Here is a 16,580-nt window from a genome sequence, read left to right on the forward strand (position 1 = left end):
ACGATGTTTCATCCCCCCAAATTGGAAGGACGGCCCACGATAATGCTTCTTGTCGCGAAAATCACGCCACGCATGGGTAAAAAATTTCAGCAAGCGCGTCGCAGAGTACAGTGTAAACCACGCACTGTTTCTCTCTTAAAAAAATGATAAGAAACAGTAGAGACAAGCACAGCTTCCGCAGAGTAGGGCGTGAAACTACTATGTCTCGTACTACACTGTACCTCTCGTTCACGTGCACGTTGAGATTTTGGAACGGCTGAATGGTCCCAAGGCTCTGTGCACCCCTTGGACAAAAGACTCGCAAGTGTGGACAGCTCGTGAGTGTTCTGGTACTGGAAGATGATTAGAGGAAAAAGAAGGGGTCCCCTGATGTCAGTCTCTGAGGGCCGTTGCCTCGTTTGCTTCATGCTAGCCGCTAGCTGCCTTGGCATCTTCATCTGGACTTTCGATGTATGCATTACATGCATGCTGGCGGCATCTCCATTGCCACGCACCCCGTGCCGTGTTCTTCCAACCCCGCTCCATGCAGGTGCTGCACATGAAGATGAGGGAGGCAACACCCAACCGCAACCGCAACCGAACAGGTACTGAGCGGCCGGTGCGGTGCACGCATTCACATGCCGTCCCTTGACCTTTTCCGATTTGCAATTTATGCATGATGGAATGGCAAGGTCAACCCTGCAACGCTGGCCAAATTCATCGGAGAATGAATGCATGTATGTATCCATGGTCCTCGTTCGTTGCCCACCACCGAAAGGCAAATGGATCGGATCCCCAACTGGCAGCGCCATCACCAGCTGATCATTATTCTCTACTATTAAATCTCTACTATTAAAGGAAAATCGAACTTATCGAACGTCGTGATGGTTTAACCTCCTTCTCGTACGACCCCGCTAGAAAAAATCGCAGGAGCAGCCCACATTCCCTCGCAGCCTTCCTCAACGCGATTTTAAAAAAAACGACCACGACCCACTCGCGTCCCACGTCCCCTCTCGCAGTCTCCCTCACCTCTCGCTCCCGATCCCTCCCCTCGATCTCGTGAGAAAATCGCCGCCGCCGCTGCCGCCCCCACACTATCTGCCCCGATGAACTGCCCATCTCCATTGCCGTCCGCCGCCCGTCTCGGTCGCCGTCGCGCAGCCCATGCACGCCGCCCTTGTACGATCTGCTCGCCTCCGCTATCGCAACAGCCTAGGTCGATCCCCTTATTGAGCCCATCTGATGGCGGCGCCGACCCATCTTTTGGGCTACATGCGGCAATGGCGAACGAGAAGAAATCAACGTACGCCACCACCATCGCCGGCTTGCAGGGACCGTTGACCGCTATGAAGGCCTTTAGTTTGGCACAGAGACGTCCTGGATCAAAAGGAGAGGCGGCGAGGGCCACAATGGTCAACATCACTTCAATCATCAGGGAGCAAGCTGATGGCATCAAAAGTAAGTAACGATCATAGGATCGTACCTTACGTGATTGCTCCCCTGCTTGTTCACATGATTGCTCGATCTCCTGCTTGTTCACATGATTGCTCTCTTGCCTGTTCCTTGTAGAATCACATTAACTATTGGTGGTGACTGTGACTGTGCGGTGCACGCATCAGTGACACATCCAAATCCACTCCACTAATAAGTTGTCCTCTCCATTATAAGATTGGGTAAATTTTGGCGGTGGTCACTGGTATGCCGGGAAGCTTTCAGTTTGGATCTTGTTGGCGATTCTCCATGTAGCCTTGTTGGTTCTGAATCCAAAGTGCATGGAAATCCTAAAGAGTTTGACTCTTTGAGTCAGAGGAAACCAAGGTTAGCATTAATCCCCACAATAACTTGGCCTGCATGCAGTAATATTTTGGGAGTGGAGAAAGAGAGCAAGAATTCCACATACATACGCTCGACATCTTCAAAAAGGAGATTTTCAATGGTCAATTGGAGGGCTTCTAAACGTTTTTACTTATGGCTAATTTTATCATGTCAGGAGCCTGCTCTGTTAATCCACTCAAAACCTTTTGCATAACAGAGCCAGAGAATGAAGCCAGTTATCTCTACCATGTTGTTTGTCATTGTGATTTGATTTTTATTTCTTCTGTAGCAACACACTGTACTTATACCTGTAGAAGAACAACATTAGTGATGAAAGCTCTTGGTTTCCCCAGGCACACTCGGATATGTATTGCTCTAGGTGAAATCTATGATGGTAAAAAAGATTAACTGCATCGAATACAAAGTTCCCTAACATAGCGTATGTGCACAAGGATGCCTTTATCTGATGGTGAACTACACCTCTTCCAAAAAATTCACAACCCAAATGGAAGCCCTGGACTATCTTGTTTCTGTCATAGGTGATGTTTTTATTCCCTGTTCTGATGGAAACATGGCTAAAGTTGTTCAAGGACACCACATGCATGTCTATTTATGACCTTCCTGATATGAATATCGTTTCTTCTTGCCACCATGGATATGCATTAGTATGACAAGGTTAGCTGGGCCGAATGTGAGAAGAAAATATAAATATTTGCGTACACACAGGGTTGTCGTGTATAGCTCTCATTTGAATGCAGACGTTTGTTTTAAAGAATCGTGACTATCGTGAGCAAGAATGAACCCAGCAAAATTATTTATTTATTTTTCTGTTTTCCTTACGAAACAATCAATGGACCGAGTTCCACTATCAGCAAAATAATTACTGAAGGTTAACTGAGAAGTGTATATCTTGCAACTGTATGTTAATGGACTTCCACATTGGTTCATCATTCCAAACAACATCAACTGTTGGGACTCTGGCATATATTTCTCATCAATATGGTCGCAAGGTATAATCCATTCTCTTTCTGCTTTAAACCATCCCATGCATACTCTGCCATATGTTGCCTGATTATTTCATTTTGCTAGGCCATAAAAGCTTTACTTGCTTTCCGAATCTTACATCCACCTTTTGTTGGCATGATTTGTGCATAGTCTTTAGGCGCAACCGTTTAAATATTTTATGTTTTATTTGCTGAAGCACTACTAATTTGTCTTTGGATGGCAATAGATGATGTGTGGATGTGGGCCCTTCCTTTATGCGATGTTGGTTGGTACATACACTTTCGATCCATAAGATCACAAGAATTTTGAAATGACGACTGACAAGTCAGGTATGTTGCCAGCCATTCAACTTTGCAATTCCACAAGTTAATATTGAACTCATATTGCACAAATTATTAGGTGTTCAGTGTTCAAGGATCTTATTTGCCAACACGGGCTATGATCTCGACATAGACAACGGCGGAGAGATAATATATGCTCTGTATCTTGTAAATATATGTGCAGAAGTAGCTGCAGCCTTCCACCTTATGAACAAGTTCTGTCAATGGTCAGGAGGTGCGAGCCCATCAAAGATTATGTTCAAGGCTACAACTTGAATCTGAATCTCTATTGCTATGTAAATATGTGGTTCGTGCCAAGAAATATCAGTTAGTTGTACGATTCTATTTTTGGTGTTCCTTTCTGTTAAAAGTTAAAACCGTAAGTCAAATATGTTCTTACCAGAGTCAATTGCATGAACATTGAACAAGTCATAACTGAACGGTGTATCGACCACCCATCCTGTATTACAAGATGGAAACATATATACATCATTTGTACATGGCGAGCGTGGAGTGAAAACCATCCAGATACCAGTCTGCCAGCCAGTCCAGGTTCTGAGCGGGGCAAGCGGGTGTGCGAGCGGTAAGCATCAGACTATCCCCATTATATTCTGAGCAATCCATAGGAAAGTAATTATCTTATATGCGAATCTTTTTTCAAATTAAATTAAATTGCAGTTGTCTTAAGTCCAGTATAAAAACCCATTAGGTTGTAACTACCATTACTGATCAGTACAAGAGTTTTAGTTTCTTGTCAGATTTGCGTAGCTCTTGTGTCGGGAAGAAGAGGATGGTTGTTTTGTTGGTAGTTATATTTTTTCTAACATTGAAAAATAAAAAAGAGTTAATGATCTCCGAGGAGGAGCACACCAGTGCCATTAATTAGGAAATTAGCAAAGTTGCTAAGATCAGAGAATAGCTTGACATTGCTGTGCTTCTTCATGGACAACCTGAGGTCAACATCCTTCTATTAATAATGTTTAGTGTTAACAAAACTTTGTGCCATGCTTGAGAAAATCAATGTTATTTTCTTATAATTGACAATGTTTGATTCTACATTTAGTTGGGTTGATATGTATTTGATAGAGGAACCATATGGTTGAGTATTTCTGTGAGCAGCTCACTGGTTTTGCATTCACTGCCAATGGGTGGGTACAAACTTTTGGATCAAGGTGTGCAAGACATCAATTATCTATGCAGACGTGAGCCACCTCCCACGGCAGTGTTCTGGTCCAAGAGCCAAGTGCGGTATGAGCTTGAGGAGAGCTGCGAGGTGGGCATGGTACACTGCTGATGGCTGCCAGAGGAGGTTGTGCAGCAGTTGTGGTCGAGGCGGACAGCATCATCATATGCGCATGGTTGGTGGATTCTTCCTTGGACTGTGAGGTTTGTATCGGCAACTTCAAGGGAAAATACGCTTTGGAACATGGTGGTAATTACACCTGGTTACATATTTTATTTTTAAAAATTTCAGAAAAATTCAAAATATTCCAAAACTTTTCCCAATAAACTTTATGGCGTACAAAAATGTTCTGCAATAAAATATTCCCTGAAAAAATCTTGACAAAAATGATATATATTCCCTGACAATAGCGTCAACAGTACAGTATATAGCGACAAATTCATTTTTTACGCCCACAACAACATGAAAGTCATTTCTTCATGAAAGTTTTTATACGAGTGCAACAATAAATCTACTTTGTTTGCAAAAAGTTTCAGATTTTTTTGACTTTCTTACAAATTACTATTTTAAAAAACAAAAGCTTCAAGCCATGTTTGGCATTGCTGCCCTCAACGATTCTCTCAATCGAGCGGGACTTATTTGGTGCCTTCCCTCAATGATTCTCTCAATCGAGCGGGGCTTATTTGGTGCCTTATTTTAGTGAAAAGCAATCACAGTTCTTATATTTTAATTAATTGTGTTATGAATAAATACATAAATCTCATCATCAAAGTCTTTATTCTAACCTTGAGGTAGGAGGATTTATATGAGTGGAACAATGAGCTCTAATGCAATGCTAAAAAAAGGAGAGGACTTTGCAATTTCTAATGTACGACATTGCTAAATTGTTTTAGGGATTGTTGAATTTGTCATGACTTAGAAGAAGTGGATGACAATGCTGCAAGCCATTAGAAGTTAGGGACGATGGGAATGACTATGACAATTTGGCGAGTTACACAAAAGGCATATGGATTTGGAGCAAGGTGAAAATGTAATAGCTGAAGCGGTGTGACTGATGATATATTCATTTGTTTATTTGTTTGTTCGTAGGTTAGGGATGATAGAAATTAGGATGTAAGTCAGGGATGATGCGAATGACTACGACAATTCTACGAACTTGAAGAAAACATAGGAGGATTTGTAGTGCGGTAACAAATGACTCAATGACTGAAGCGTTGAAGTTGAATGGCCTTGCGATAGATCACCTGTTAGCCCGTGGCAACGCACGGGCATTCAACTAGTGATCTGTAGTGTCATCTGCCTTTCTCTCTTCGGAGCGCCTCGCCGTTGTGCATGTGAAAACCAGCGCAGCTATACGCTGACCGCGACCATCCATCTACGTACGTACTGCTCTCTCTTTTTTTCCTTTTTTTTATATAATTTCTTTTATCTATTTATGTTCAATCTGGCAGTACAACGAACATCAATAATAATAATAATTACATCCAGATCCATAGACCGCCTAGCGACGTCGTCATCGCCCCTCAATTGCCGGAGTCGGGCACAAGTTGTTGTAGTAGACAGTTGAAAAGTCGTCGTGCTAAGACCCAATAAGATCAGCGCACCAGAATAGCAACCGCCGACGATGAAGAATAACGTAGATCAGAAGGATCCAACTCGAAGACACACGAACGTAGACGAAAAACAACAAGATCCGAGCAAATCCACCAAAAATAAATTCGCCGAAGACACACATCCACATGCCCACCAACAATGCTAGACGCATCGTCGGAACGGGGGCTAGGCGGAAGACTTTTATTCTATCTTCAGGAGCTGTCGTTGTCTCACCTTCCTGAGCAGACACAAACCCTACCAACACTAAAAGAAACGACTAACAACAAAGCCCTTCCGCCGGTCTTTGCCGAGATCCACCGTGCCCCCATAATCCTAGGACCACTGGAGAGGAAGAACCCTACCTTTTTCTTTAGAGGAGGAGGTATTGTTGTAGCTCCAGTGCTTAGTAAGTCTTTGTACGTACTACTCATCAACATGCATCGCTTGCCACAATGGAGGAGTCTACATCGTTCTCTTGCTTGAGACTAGAGCATGTACACCCGAAATTGGCACCAGTCATCTCTAAAAAACACATTTCACATCCGGACACCTCAAATCCATATTATTACATGCAACACATCGATCTTTGACGGAAGCTTCGTTTGGTTCCGCTCCCGCCCGCCCGGCTCCTCCCTTGCCATGTCCTGCGGCTGGCTGCGCCCCTCAGAGTGTGTGTCCAGTCGCCGGCAAGGTAGGATAGAGCACGGGACACGAGCCGGCTCACGGATTCAAGGCATCACCGTCTCCCATGCCCTACTCTTTCTCGTCGGAGCCCGGAACTCGTTGGGTGCCGGTGGACGTCATATCGATGGCGGATCCATCCGGGGATGAGCCGACGACGTCCATGATATGTCTCCAACGTATCTATAATTTTTGATTGTTCCATGCTATTATATTACCCGTTTGGGTTCAATCTTGTGGTGTCCTTACACAATGGCAATAAGGGTTGCAAGGCACGTATTGTATTGTTGTCATCGAGAATAAAAAGATGGGGTTTATATCATATTGCATGAGTTTATCCCTCTACATCATGTCATCTTTCTTAATGCGTTACTCTGTTCTTATGAACTTAATACTCTAGATGCATGCTGGATAGTTATCGATGTCTGGAGTAATAGTAGTAGATGCAGGCAGGAGTCGGTCTACTCGTCACGGACATGATGCCTATATACATGATCATGCCTAGATAATCTCATAATTATTCGTTTTTCTATCAATTGCTCGGCAGTAATTTGTTCACCCACTGTAATACTTATGCTATCTTGAGAGAAGCCACTAGTGAAACCTATGACCCCGGGTCTATCTCTTATCATATAAGCTTTCAATCTATTTTTATTTACATCTTTACTTTTCCAATCTATATTATAAAATACCAAAAATATATTTATCTTATCATACTATCTCTATCAGATCTCACTTTCACAAGTGGCCATGAAGGGATTGACAACCCCTTTATTGCGTTGGTTGCGAGCTCTTTGTTTGTTTGTGTAGGTGCGTGGGACTTTTGAGGAGTATCCTACTGGATTGATACCTTGGTTCTAAAAAACTGAGGGAAATACTTACGCTACTATTGCTGCATCATCCTTTTCTCTTCAAGAAAAACCAATGCAAGCTCAAGACGTAGCAGTCCACCGCGACGCGGTTGCGGCGCCCGGACTGATGCGCCATACGGAGCGTCAGAGAATGCGACTCCGCCTTGCTGACATCCGTCGCCGCGAGGGCTGTCACCACCTCCCCGCTCGGTGCCTTGCACGGCGGGCACGCCATGCCATGGCCTTGTGGGATGATGGTGCGTCCTCAATATCGGCGCGCCACCGGAGGGGTTGCGTGTCCGCCAGCGCATTCAGACGCCAGATAGATCGCACGGCCTCCGACGAGGCAGCTACGGACGACCTAGCGCCGGATCCATGCGCCATTTGGGCGGACGCAATTGATTCTCGACGGATGGAGTCCGAGCGCAGTCGTGCACGGGCGTCCTGTAACATTTCAATTTTTAATTTGGATGTTATACATAGATCATCATATGCATATCATGTTTATTTTCTTGCATTTGGTTGAGATCCTAGAAATGTTAAGCAACTCAAGGACCCAAGGAGAGAGTTGGAGGTTTCACAAAATTCATATTTGGATTTATTTCAAATTTGAATAAAGGATCAATTTGATTTTATTATTTTTATCTTCAATTATTTCTAATATTAAAAATAAATGAGAGAAGATAATATGACTTCTCCAAATTAAGAGAAATATTGGATGAAGAATTTTAAAATCAATTTCTGATTTTATTTGGTATTTATTTGCTATTTTATTTGAATAAGAAAAATATGCATTTTTGAAAATTGCATTCTTATGCCAGAAAACTGTTCACTTTGTTCTAAATTTTTTATTTAGGCAGTGAAAATTGTTTTTGGCATTTTTAGATTTTTTTTATATTTTACTATGAATTTTCTTTGGGCGAAATTATTAAAAAAAAACAATTTATGTCGCCCGACTGGAGCGAAGGCCCAGCGGAGCCGGGCTGCAGCCCGCGTCGCCGCTGCCTTCCTCCCGAGCGGGAGACTCCCGCCATCGCACGGATGCCGAGGGAGTCCGGCTCGGACTCCCGTCGGGCCACCCCTCGCCCAAGGCACCTCCCCGCCTCCTATAAGTACCCACCGCCACCGCCGCCCCACCCCGCCAAACCCGCAGTCGCCGCCGTCCAAGCCGCAGCCGTCGTTGCCGACGCGTCGCCGCCGTTGCCGCCGCCTGTGCCGTCGTCGCCGCCTGCCGTCGCCTCGCCCCGCCTCGCCCCGCGCCCCCGACGCCACCGTCGCCCGAACCCCGTCGCCGGTTTTTCTTTCGAGGACTGATAAAACCGCCGAACCGCCGCCCAATTTTTTTGGGTTTTTCGTTAGACCGGTTCAGATCGGTTTTATTTTCGGAGTTCGCTAATTAGCGAGCGTTCACTCGAACGTCACTGTTAGCGAACGTTTTCACCCATTTGTGTCCGTTAGTGAACGTTCGTTCGTTAGTATTTTTCTTTTTATTTTATTTTCGGCCAGGAACCTATCCGCGATTATTTTTTTTATCGTGATTTAGCCTTGATCTTTAAACTAGCATAACTTCTTACTCGTTTATCCGAATTAGATGAAACCAGCGCCTAAATCTTCGTATCGTTCTGTTCTTTCCAGTTAACCAACTTGAACATGATTTTGGTACTAGAAAATTTTGAGTTTAGTCCAGATTAGTAAACGAACTTGTTTCGTTCGTATTTTGAGTTTCGTTGCTCCGTTTGAGTTGAATCTTTTTGCAAATCGTAGCTAATCACTTGTACCTACTGCTAAGATCTAATGCACATGATAATATTGCTGTTAGGTTTTGAATCTTGTTAGTTTAAGACATTTGTTTGTTTCGTGTTCGATTTGGATCTTTTCTTGTTTTTTCTCGTGTTTCGTTTGAGTGATTGCTTATATATGCTATTGTTTGTCTACGCTAGATTACCCGGAGTGCGAAGCTTGTTACCACGAATCTCTAGAGTTTGCAGATCGTCAGCAAGGCAAGTTACACTTTGATCATACTTTTTTATACCCAATTTTTACTATGCATTAGTATTGCTCCTCGAATATTTGCATGAGTAGGATTGGGAATCTGTGGTTTTGGTTGTAGTGTTTGAGGTAGGAACCTAATACCTTTTGATCACCCCAGGAATATACGTTATGCTTAATATTGCTTAGCCATGCTAGTAGGCAGGGATTGGATCATGATTCACACATGGAAGTTTGAGAGTTATTTAAACATGAATGACATTAAGGTGGCAACTTTAATATACATCTGGGTGGATTGGTTGAGGCACCTGGGGAACCCAATGTTGCCTGTTTTTGGAAATCCTAGAGTACCCGTGTGATTATCCTACGGAATGCCACACAGGCTCAAAGGGATCATAAGATTATTCATGCTAGAAACTTTCGTGTGCAGCCACAAGCCATTAGGGACTCTGACATAGTTGAGTAAGTTGCGTGAGCTCTTGAAGAGTTAGACTAGCAAATGTAGAGGGATGTAGGTGGTACTGTCTACCCGGAGTAGATAGTTAATGCTTCAGAAAGGCTATGTCTCGAGCATCCGATCATGGATGCGGTCGAGTCTTGTGGGGAAAAATGCGCAAACCTCTGCAGAGTGTATAAACTAATCATGGTTAGAAGTGTCCCCGGTTATGGACATTTTGAGTATCTAGTACTTGAATCTATTGATGTGATCTCATCACGTTACTTTAATTAATTTGAATTGGGTTAATGATGATACTTTTAATTGGGATTTGAGTTGGGGTTACCTCCTCAGATATTGGGCAACATGGAGTAGTTAAATAAATTCATTCCTTTGTTGTAGGGAAAAACTAACTTTATGCAAAACCATGAAACTTACAGCCTCCACCAGCCAAATATTGCATGTACATATAGTTCTTGCATTTCAATTGCTTTACAGTGTAACTATGCCAGTATATTCCATGTGCTGAGCCGTTTCGGGCTGCAACGTCTTATGTTGCAGACTACTCAGACGGCGAATAAGGTGCGATAGGTCATTGTTTTGCACTCAAATATGTCGTTGGAGTCGATGGACTCATTTACCTTCGAAACTTCCGCAATTATCTAGTTTTTTGTGTAATCATACTCTTTATGAGGACTCGATGTAATAAGTGTGTGATTGAAACTCTGTTATAATTCCTCGAGTACTGTGTGTGTCAGCATTATCGATCCAGGGATGACACTGATGCACAGAGACTTAACCGTTTGAGGTCTGGTCGCTACACGTCCTCCCAGGCGCGACGGAGCGCAAGCCGGACGGCCATCTCCTCCTCGGAACCGCGTGGGATGAACTCGGGGCCGACGAATATGAAGGTAAAGGACTCGGATCCGCTGTCCGTCATGTCGGAGACGGCCGGTAGGAGCCGAAGACGAGCTTGGGTGGCGGAGGGAAGTGGAGGGGAGAGGAGTGAAGTGGGCATAATCTCGTGAAGTGGCTAGGGTTTGGTCCGGCAAGCGGATAGGGTGGATGTTATGTCGGATGGGGTGGGCCAGCGTGGGCTGGGTCGGGCGGTTTGAGGGGTCTTCTGGATCAAAAAATCGTGACCGGACAATGACCAGGCGCCCCGCCCAGACGTGTGAAACGGATTTGAGGCGTATGGCTGTAGATGCTCTTACGACTTCATTTTCCATGGTTTGGTTAGTGTACCTCTCCAGCCATGGTTGACGCTCCGAGTCCCGAGACAAGTGACGCCGCCCGGCGATCTGATCTCTCACTGTCACTGCCCTTAACCAACACGTGACGATGAGACCACTGTTGCTCCTCTCCGCCTGCACCGTGGGCCCGCCGCGATCTAACGGCATCCGCGGCGGCAGCCACCCCACCTGACTCGGGCTACAGGGCATCCATCACAGCTGTCCCGGCCCGCCTCAGTTTCCGCTCCCCCGAGCTCCGCACCGCCCACGTGCGGAGGACGTGTAGTGGCCACTGGCTGTGTTGCCAGCGAGGACGTATAGTGGCCGCTGGCTGTGTTGCCCGCGAGGACGTGTAGTGGCCGCTAGTTGTGTTGCTAGCGTGAACTAGGGCTGCTGGCCTGTACTTGGGCGTGCTTTCAAATATTGGCCTTTGAAAAATGATGCGGACAAGACGGGGCCAAACAATGCGTCCGCGTGTTGGACGCACGGCCGACGCATTCCAAGACAGGGCCGCACACGACCCCATTGGCCTATCCAAACAGATAGAATCCGGGCAAAATGGATGTCCGTTTAAAATCGTGCGCTGGAGTTGTCTTTACGGCCTTATTTTTCCACGGTTTGGTTAGTGTAGCTCTCGAGGCATGGTTGACGCTCCGAGTCCCGAGACAAGTTACGCCGCCTGGCGATCTGATCTCTCACTGTCACTGCCCTTAACCAACACGTGACGACGAGACCACTGTTGCTCCTCTCCGCCTGCACCGTGGGCCCGCCCGCGATCTAACGCCGTCCGCGGCGGCAGCCACCCCACCTGACTCGGGCTACAGGGCATCCATCACAGCCGTCCCGGCCCACCTCAGTTTCCGCTCCCCCGAGCTCCGCACCGCCCACGTGCGCTCCCGCTCCCCACTCCGCCGTGTGCATTTCCGGGCGCCACCCACCGGCGGCCACTCAGACACGTCCGCCCGCGCATGAATAAAACCAAACCGAACCAAACCACCGACGCGAGGGCCCGAAAATAACTTCACGCCCCCCACGCGAATCGCTCTTCCTCCTCGCCTCACGCCCCGCATTCTCCCACTCCCTCCGTCACCTGCTCTTCCGAGCCCCGCGGCGTGGCACCGCCGAGATCCACCATTCCGCCGCCCGGCACACTGCATTCACCGGCCATTTCTCCCCGTTCGCCTCTGACGGCGCCAACCATATTTTCCTGCCTGGCGCCTCGACGGCTGGCCGGGGTTTCCTATTACGGATTCGGCCGTTATAAGGAAGGTGATAAGGCTGAGGGGGTAAAATTGGCAACCGGCGCCGGATTGCCGCTAGCTGGCTGCGGGGACGCGTCATCCTTCCCCGTTTCCCGCCGGTTTCGGGGGCTCTGCCATTGGACGCGGCTGGCGGCGCTGTATATATAGCGAGCGCATTGCCCGTGCTGCCATCTTCCGCCGTCGTCCTCGCCGTCCTGCGCTGAGTGGAGACGAGGCGATTCCCTTCTTGGTGGCGTCCGGATATGCTCCACGCGTAGGGTGGTTCGCCCGTGCGTGTTTCCGATGGGGTGCAAGGCGGCGGCGGCAATGGGCCTCAAGGCGGGCGGGGCGGGCAAGCTCAGGCTCCCGTCGGTGGTGGCCGCGGTGGCGCGGTCGCGGATGATGAAGCTGTGGGTGCTCCGCGCCACCGCCACGGTGCTGCTCTGGACCTGCCTCGTCCAGCTCACGGCCGTCGGGGAGACGTGGGGGCCGCGCGTCCTCATGGGCTGGTCGTCGTGCCGGACGGCGCGGCTCGCGATGACGGAGTCCGTCGTGGAGAAGGCCGTGCTGCCGCCAAGGAGTAAGTGCTACTACTACTAACTCTGCTTCGCATTGTCGTTCTTGGGATTGCAATTCGATATGCTTGGCATTGTCGTCTCCAATGATTTTGAATTCAACCTTTTTGATGCAAATTTCCAGATGTTATTTATTTGATCCCAAATTGGTAGTAGTAATTGGTTAATCATTGCCTATGGAGGAAAAGAAGCATGTACAGACATTTTTGATTGCTCAAACTCGATATTTATGGGTTTGCCTTTACCTTTTTGGTACCAATTGTAGCGCATTTAGGGACTGACATGAATGAACCCGAGCTTGCTCTTAGTATCAATTAAGAGGTTGGTTTATCTCCTTTATAGAAAAACCATGTAGCCCCAATAATGGCACATTTTGGTGTTTTGTGTTTGTAGTACATGCCATGCATGGTTTATTTCAACTCGACATCAATTGATGTGGTCAAATTTACATTTTCAACATTATTGGGCGTAGAAATTTCTGCTCACTTGCTAGGAAAAATTATGCACATTACGGTGCATTTGGGCGGATGGTGTACATTGTGCTCGTATGATCTATTGATCTTTAGTTGTCCTTGCTTTTTCTAATATTTTACTGTCTCCATGTTTGTTCTGCTAGGAATTTATAGGAACAATGGCTATCTGATGGTTTCATGCAATGGTGGGCTTAACCAAATGCGAGCAGCTGTAAGCGGCTCGAAAACTCTCCATTTTTTCAGTAACTGATTTTCTGGCAGACCATCATGCTTTATAGCATCTAACAGCGCTCTCATTATTTGCCTGTTTACTCAGATATGTGACATGGTTGCCATTGCAAGATATTTGAATGTGACTCTGATAGTTCCCGAGTTGGATAAGACATCATTTTGGCATGACCCAAGGTGCACTTGCTATTTTGATATGGCTACTTTTCCCATTTGCTTTCTAGCATGGTTAGAGTTAGTTTTATGCTTACCCCTATGTCAGTATGCTTATGCGAATATCTTATTTGTTTTGCTTTCAGTGAGTTCCAGGATATATTCGACGTTGAACATTTCATAACTTCTCTGAGAGGCGAGGTTCATATACTTAGAGAATTGCCTCCAAGAATGAAGCAAAGAGTGGAAGTGGGGATGTTTCACTCAATGCCACCTATTAGTTGGTCAGATATCTCCTATTATCATAATCAGGTTAGAATTTTTGTGTGTAGTTAGATGTGTCTTTTGCTACTTAACCTTACAATGCTACTCTTTTGTTTTTGTGAAAATGCTTACTATTAAATTCTTTTGGTACAGATACTTCCTTTGATTCAGAAACACAAGGTTGTCCATCTAAACCGAACTGATGCCAGGCTTGCAAATAATGGTTTGCCCCTGGATATCCAGAAGTTGCGTTGCCGAGTTAATTATGGTTCACTGAAGTTCACACCCCAAATTGAAGAGTTGGGTAGACGAGTGATTCGAATTCTCCGCAAAAATGGCCCTTTCTTGGTTCTTCATTTACGATATGAAATGGATATGCTGGCGTTCTCTGGCTGTACTGAAGGTTGCACGCGTGAAGAGGCAGATGAGCTCACTAGGATGAGGTAAAATATGCTGGCTCTCATACATCAAGTAGTTTTGTGTTTTGTTACATATTAACAACTGGGCTGCTTGCCAACCACAGATATGCTTACCCATGGTGGAAAGAGAAAGTCATTGACTCTTATGTGAAAAGAAAAGATGGCTTTTGCCCATTAACGCCTGAGGAGATTGCTCTTGTCCTCAGAGCATTGGAGGTTGACACTAGTATGCAAATATATATCGCGGCTGGAGAAATATATGGCGGAAAGCGCAGAATGGCTTCTCTTACTTCAGCGTATCCCAACGTGGTATGTATCAATTGGTGCATGTACATCTATGGTTACATCTTTGCAGCATTTCATAGCTATCACTGGTCTGCATGATTGCATATCTCTTATGTCCGTTTTGCTGATGATGAATTTACATTGTTGCATAGGTGAGAAAGGAGACGCTCTTGGAACCGTCTGATCTCAGGTTCTTTCAGAACCATTCATCACAGATGGCCGCACTCGATTACTTGGTGTCACTCGAAAGTGACATATTTGTTCCAACATATGATGGGAACATGGCTAAGGTTGTCGAGGGGCATCGCAGGTATATATTCCATTTGGTCATAGCTCTGCTTTGTAAATAAAATAATCTAATCAGAACATTTGCATACTGCTAAAATCCTACATTATGTGCATGCTAGATCTGAACATTTCAGCATCTTTAACCTGATTTTTAACTATAGAGGAAATTCATGTACTATTTCATATTTTTATCCTACAGGTTCATGGGATTCAAGAAAACAATCTTATTGGACAGAAAAATTATCGTTGATCTGGTTGATCGGTATAAGAGCGGCTCATTGCCGTGGGATGAGTTCTCTAAATTAATCAAGTCCGTCCACGCAAACCGGATGGGGTCAGCTTCGAGAAGGACGGTGATTCCTGACAAGCCCAAGGAGGAGGACTACTTCTATGCTAACCCTCAAGAGTGTTTGCGTGACCCCGATCTTCTACGGGCCTTGTGACATTTTTCCTGCCGGCAGAGTGCACCAGCTCATGCCATTCTTTTGGCAAATGGCAAGGCATCGTCCTGAGGAGTTCAGCTTGTGCTAAAGAGGAAGTCCTGTGGCTGGGGGCAGAGAGATCGGAGCTGCTCACTTGAATGTGTAGATGTTATAGGGTGGGGGATAGGTTCTGAAAGAGGGCTGATATTCTTGTATAGATAGTGAGCGCAAGATGGCACATTTTCATCATTCCTACAGGAAAGTTTTTATGCTGCGTTATCGCGTTGTCTGTCTAGACCTGATTCCTTGGGATTCCAGGAAATTTTAGCTCAGTTTCTCTGTGCATCCGGTGGAACTGGGGCTGATCCAGTGTAATCCAAACAGGCCCCAATGAAAGTGTGACAAAGAACAGAGACATCATGGCATAGCAATCATCTTCTTTTCCTCTAGCATCTCATTCAGAAGTTGCACCTCTATACTGCTTGAGCAGCTAGATTATAACAGTATATATAACCTGAAAGTTTTGAGTAAAATGAACACAAGTCGTCCTCTTGTCAACGACCCTGGTGCGTCGAAATGCTGCTACATGTGTTTGTGCTCGTCCACTTGTTAGCGTGCGCACGGGCATCTCGTTTCCAGTGTTGATCGAGATAGGACACGCGGATTAAGGTGGGATTAGCATTGATCCAAGAGCAGCCGTAGGAGCTTTCGTTCTAAAAAAAGAGCAATCGTAGGAATTCAGCAATATGGCACTCCTACTACTGCCTCGTCTTGAGCTCCCCCGGCGTAACCCGATCCTAGGGGCATCGTGCAAGGAGCCAGTTCGTGCGCCCGCCTTGTTTTCAGCGGCCATCGGGATGGAGAATTTACCTTGACGCAAGAGCAACCAACCTCGGGCGCGTTTCACATTGGTATATAGTACTTAGAGCATGATTAATAGTATAGACAACTGCTGTCTATATGATCTTGCCACGTCATTTATAGTCAGCCTTATAGCCGACAAGTACAATAGATGCATAATACTACTTGGTTGATACATGACCCACCTTCCTTTCTCACAGAGTGTCTAGGAGCACGTCATACAGCCGGTTGTTAGTGAGCAGCCCGCTTCTCTTCTCTCTCCGCCACCTCATTAAAAATATAATATT

At 45.9% G+C, this 16,580-nt stretch overlaps 1 protein-coding gene and 1 long non-coding RNA gene across 4 annotated transcripts; both read left to right on the forward strand.

Moving 5' to 3' along the window:
• The first annotated feature begins 944 nt into the window (after positions 1 to 944).
• On the forward strand, positions 945 to 5,640 carry LOC123138090 (uncharacterized). Of its 3 annotated transcripts, none has more exons than XR_006468862.1 (4): positions 945 to 1,437; positions 1,549 to 3,128; positions 3,199 to 4,505; positions 5,196 to 5,640. It is a non-coding gene; the product is annotated as an uncharacterized lncRNA (long non-coding RNA). The 3 variants fall into 3 exon arrangements; XR_006468860.1 differs by lacking the exon at positions 5,196 to 5,640 and having other exon boundaries at positions 3,199 to 3,702; positions 4,239 to 5,189; XR_006468861.1 differs by lacking the exon at positions 5,196 to 5,640 and having other exon boundaries at positions 946 to 1,437; positions 1,549 to 1,797; positions 2,148 to 3,128; positions 3,199 to 3,464.
• Positions 5,641 to 12,041: 6,401 nt separating this feature from the next.
• Positions 12,042 to 15,707, forward strand: LOC123138091 (rhamnogalacturonan I rhamnosyltransferase 1). The gene is made up of 8 exons (XM_044558000.1): positions 12,042 to 12,905; positions 13,517 to 13,584; positions 13,690 to 13,778; positions 13,901 to 14,066; positions 14,172 to 14,461; positions 14,542 to 14,746; positions 14,875 to 15,032; positions 15,210 to 15,707. Exons 1-8 carry the CDS (start codon positions 12,629 to 12,631, stop codon positions 15,451 to 15,453), a joined length of 1,497 nt encoding a protein of 498 aa, XP_044413935.1. The 5' UTR covers positions 12,042 to 12,628; the 3' UTR covers positions 15,454 to 15,707.
• The last annotated feature ends 873 nt before the right edge of the window (positions 15,708 to 16,580 follow it).

This window comes from Triticum aestivum, chromosome 6B (genome assembly GCF_018294505.1).
Source record: "Triticum aestivum cultivar Chinese Spring chromosome 6B, IWGSC CS RefSeq v2.1, whole genome shotgun sequence".
Classification (NCBI taxonomy): domain Eukaryota; kingdom Viridiplantae; phylum Streptophyta; class Magnoliopsida; order Poales; family Poaceae; genus Triticum; species Triticum aestivum.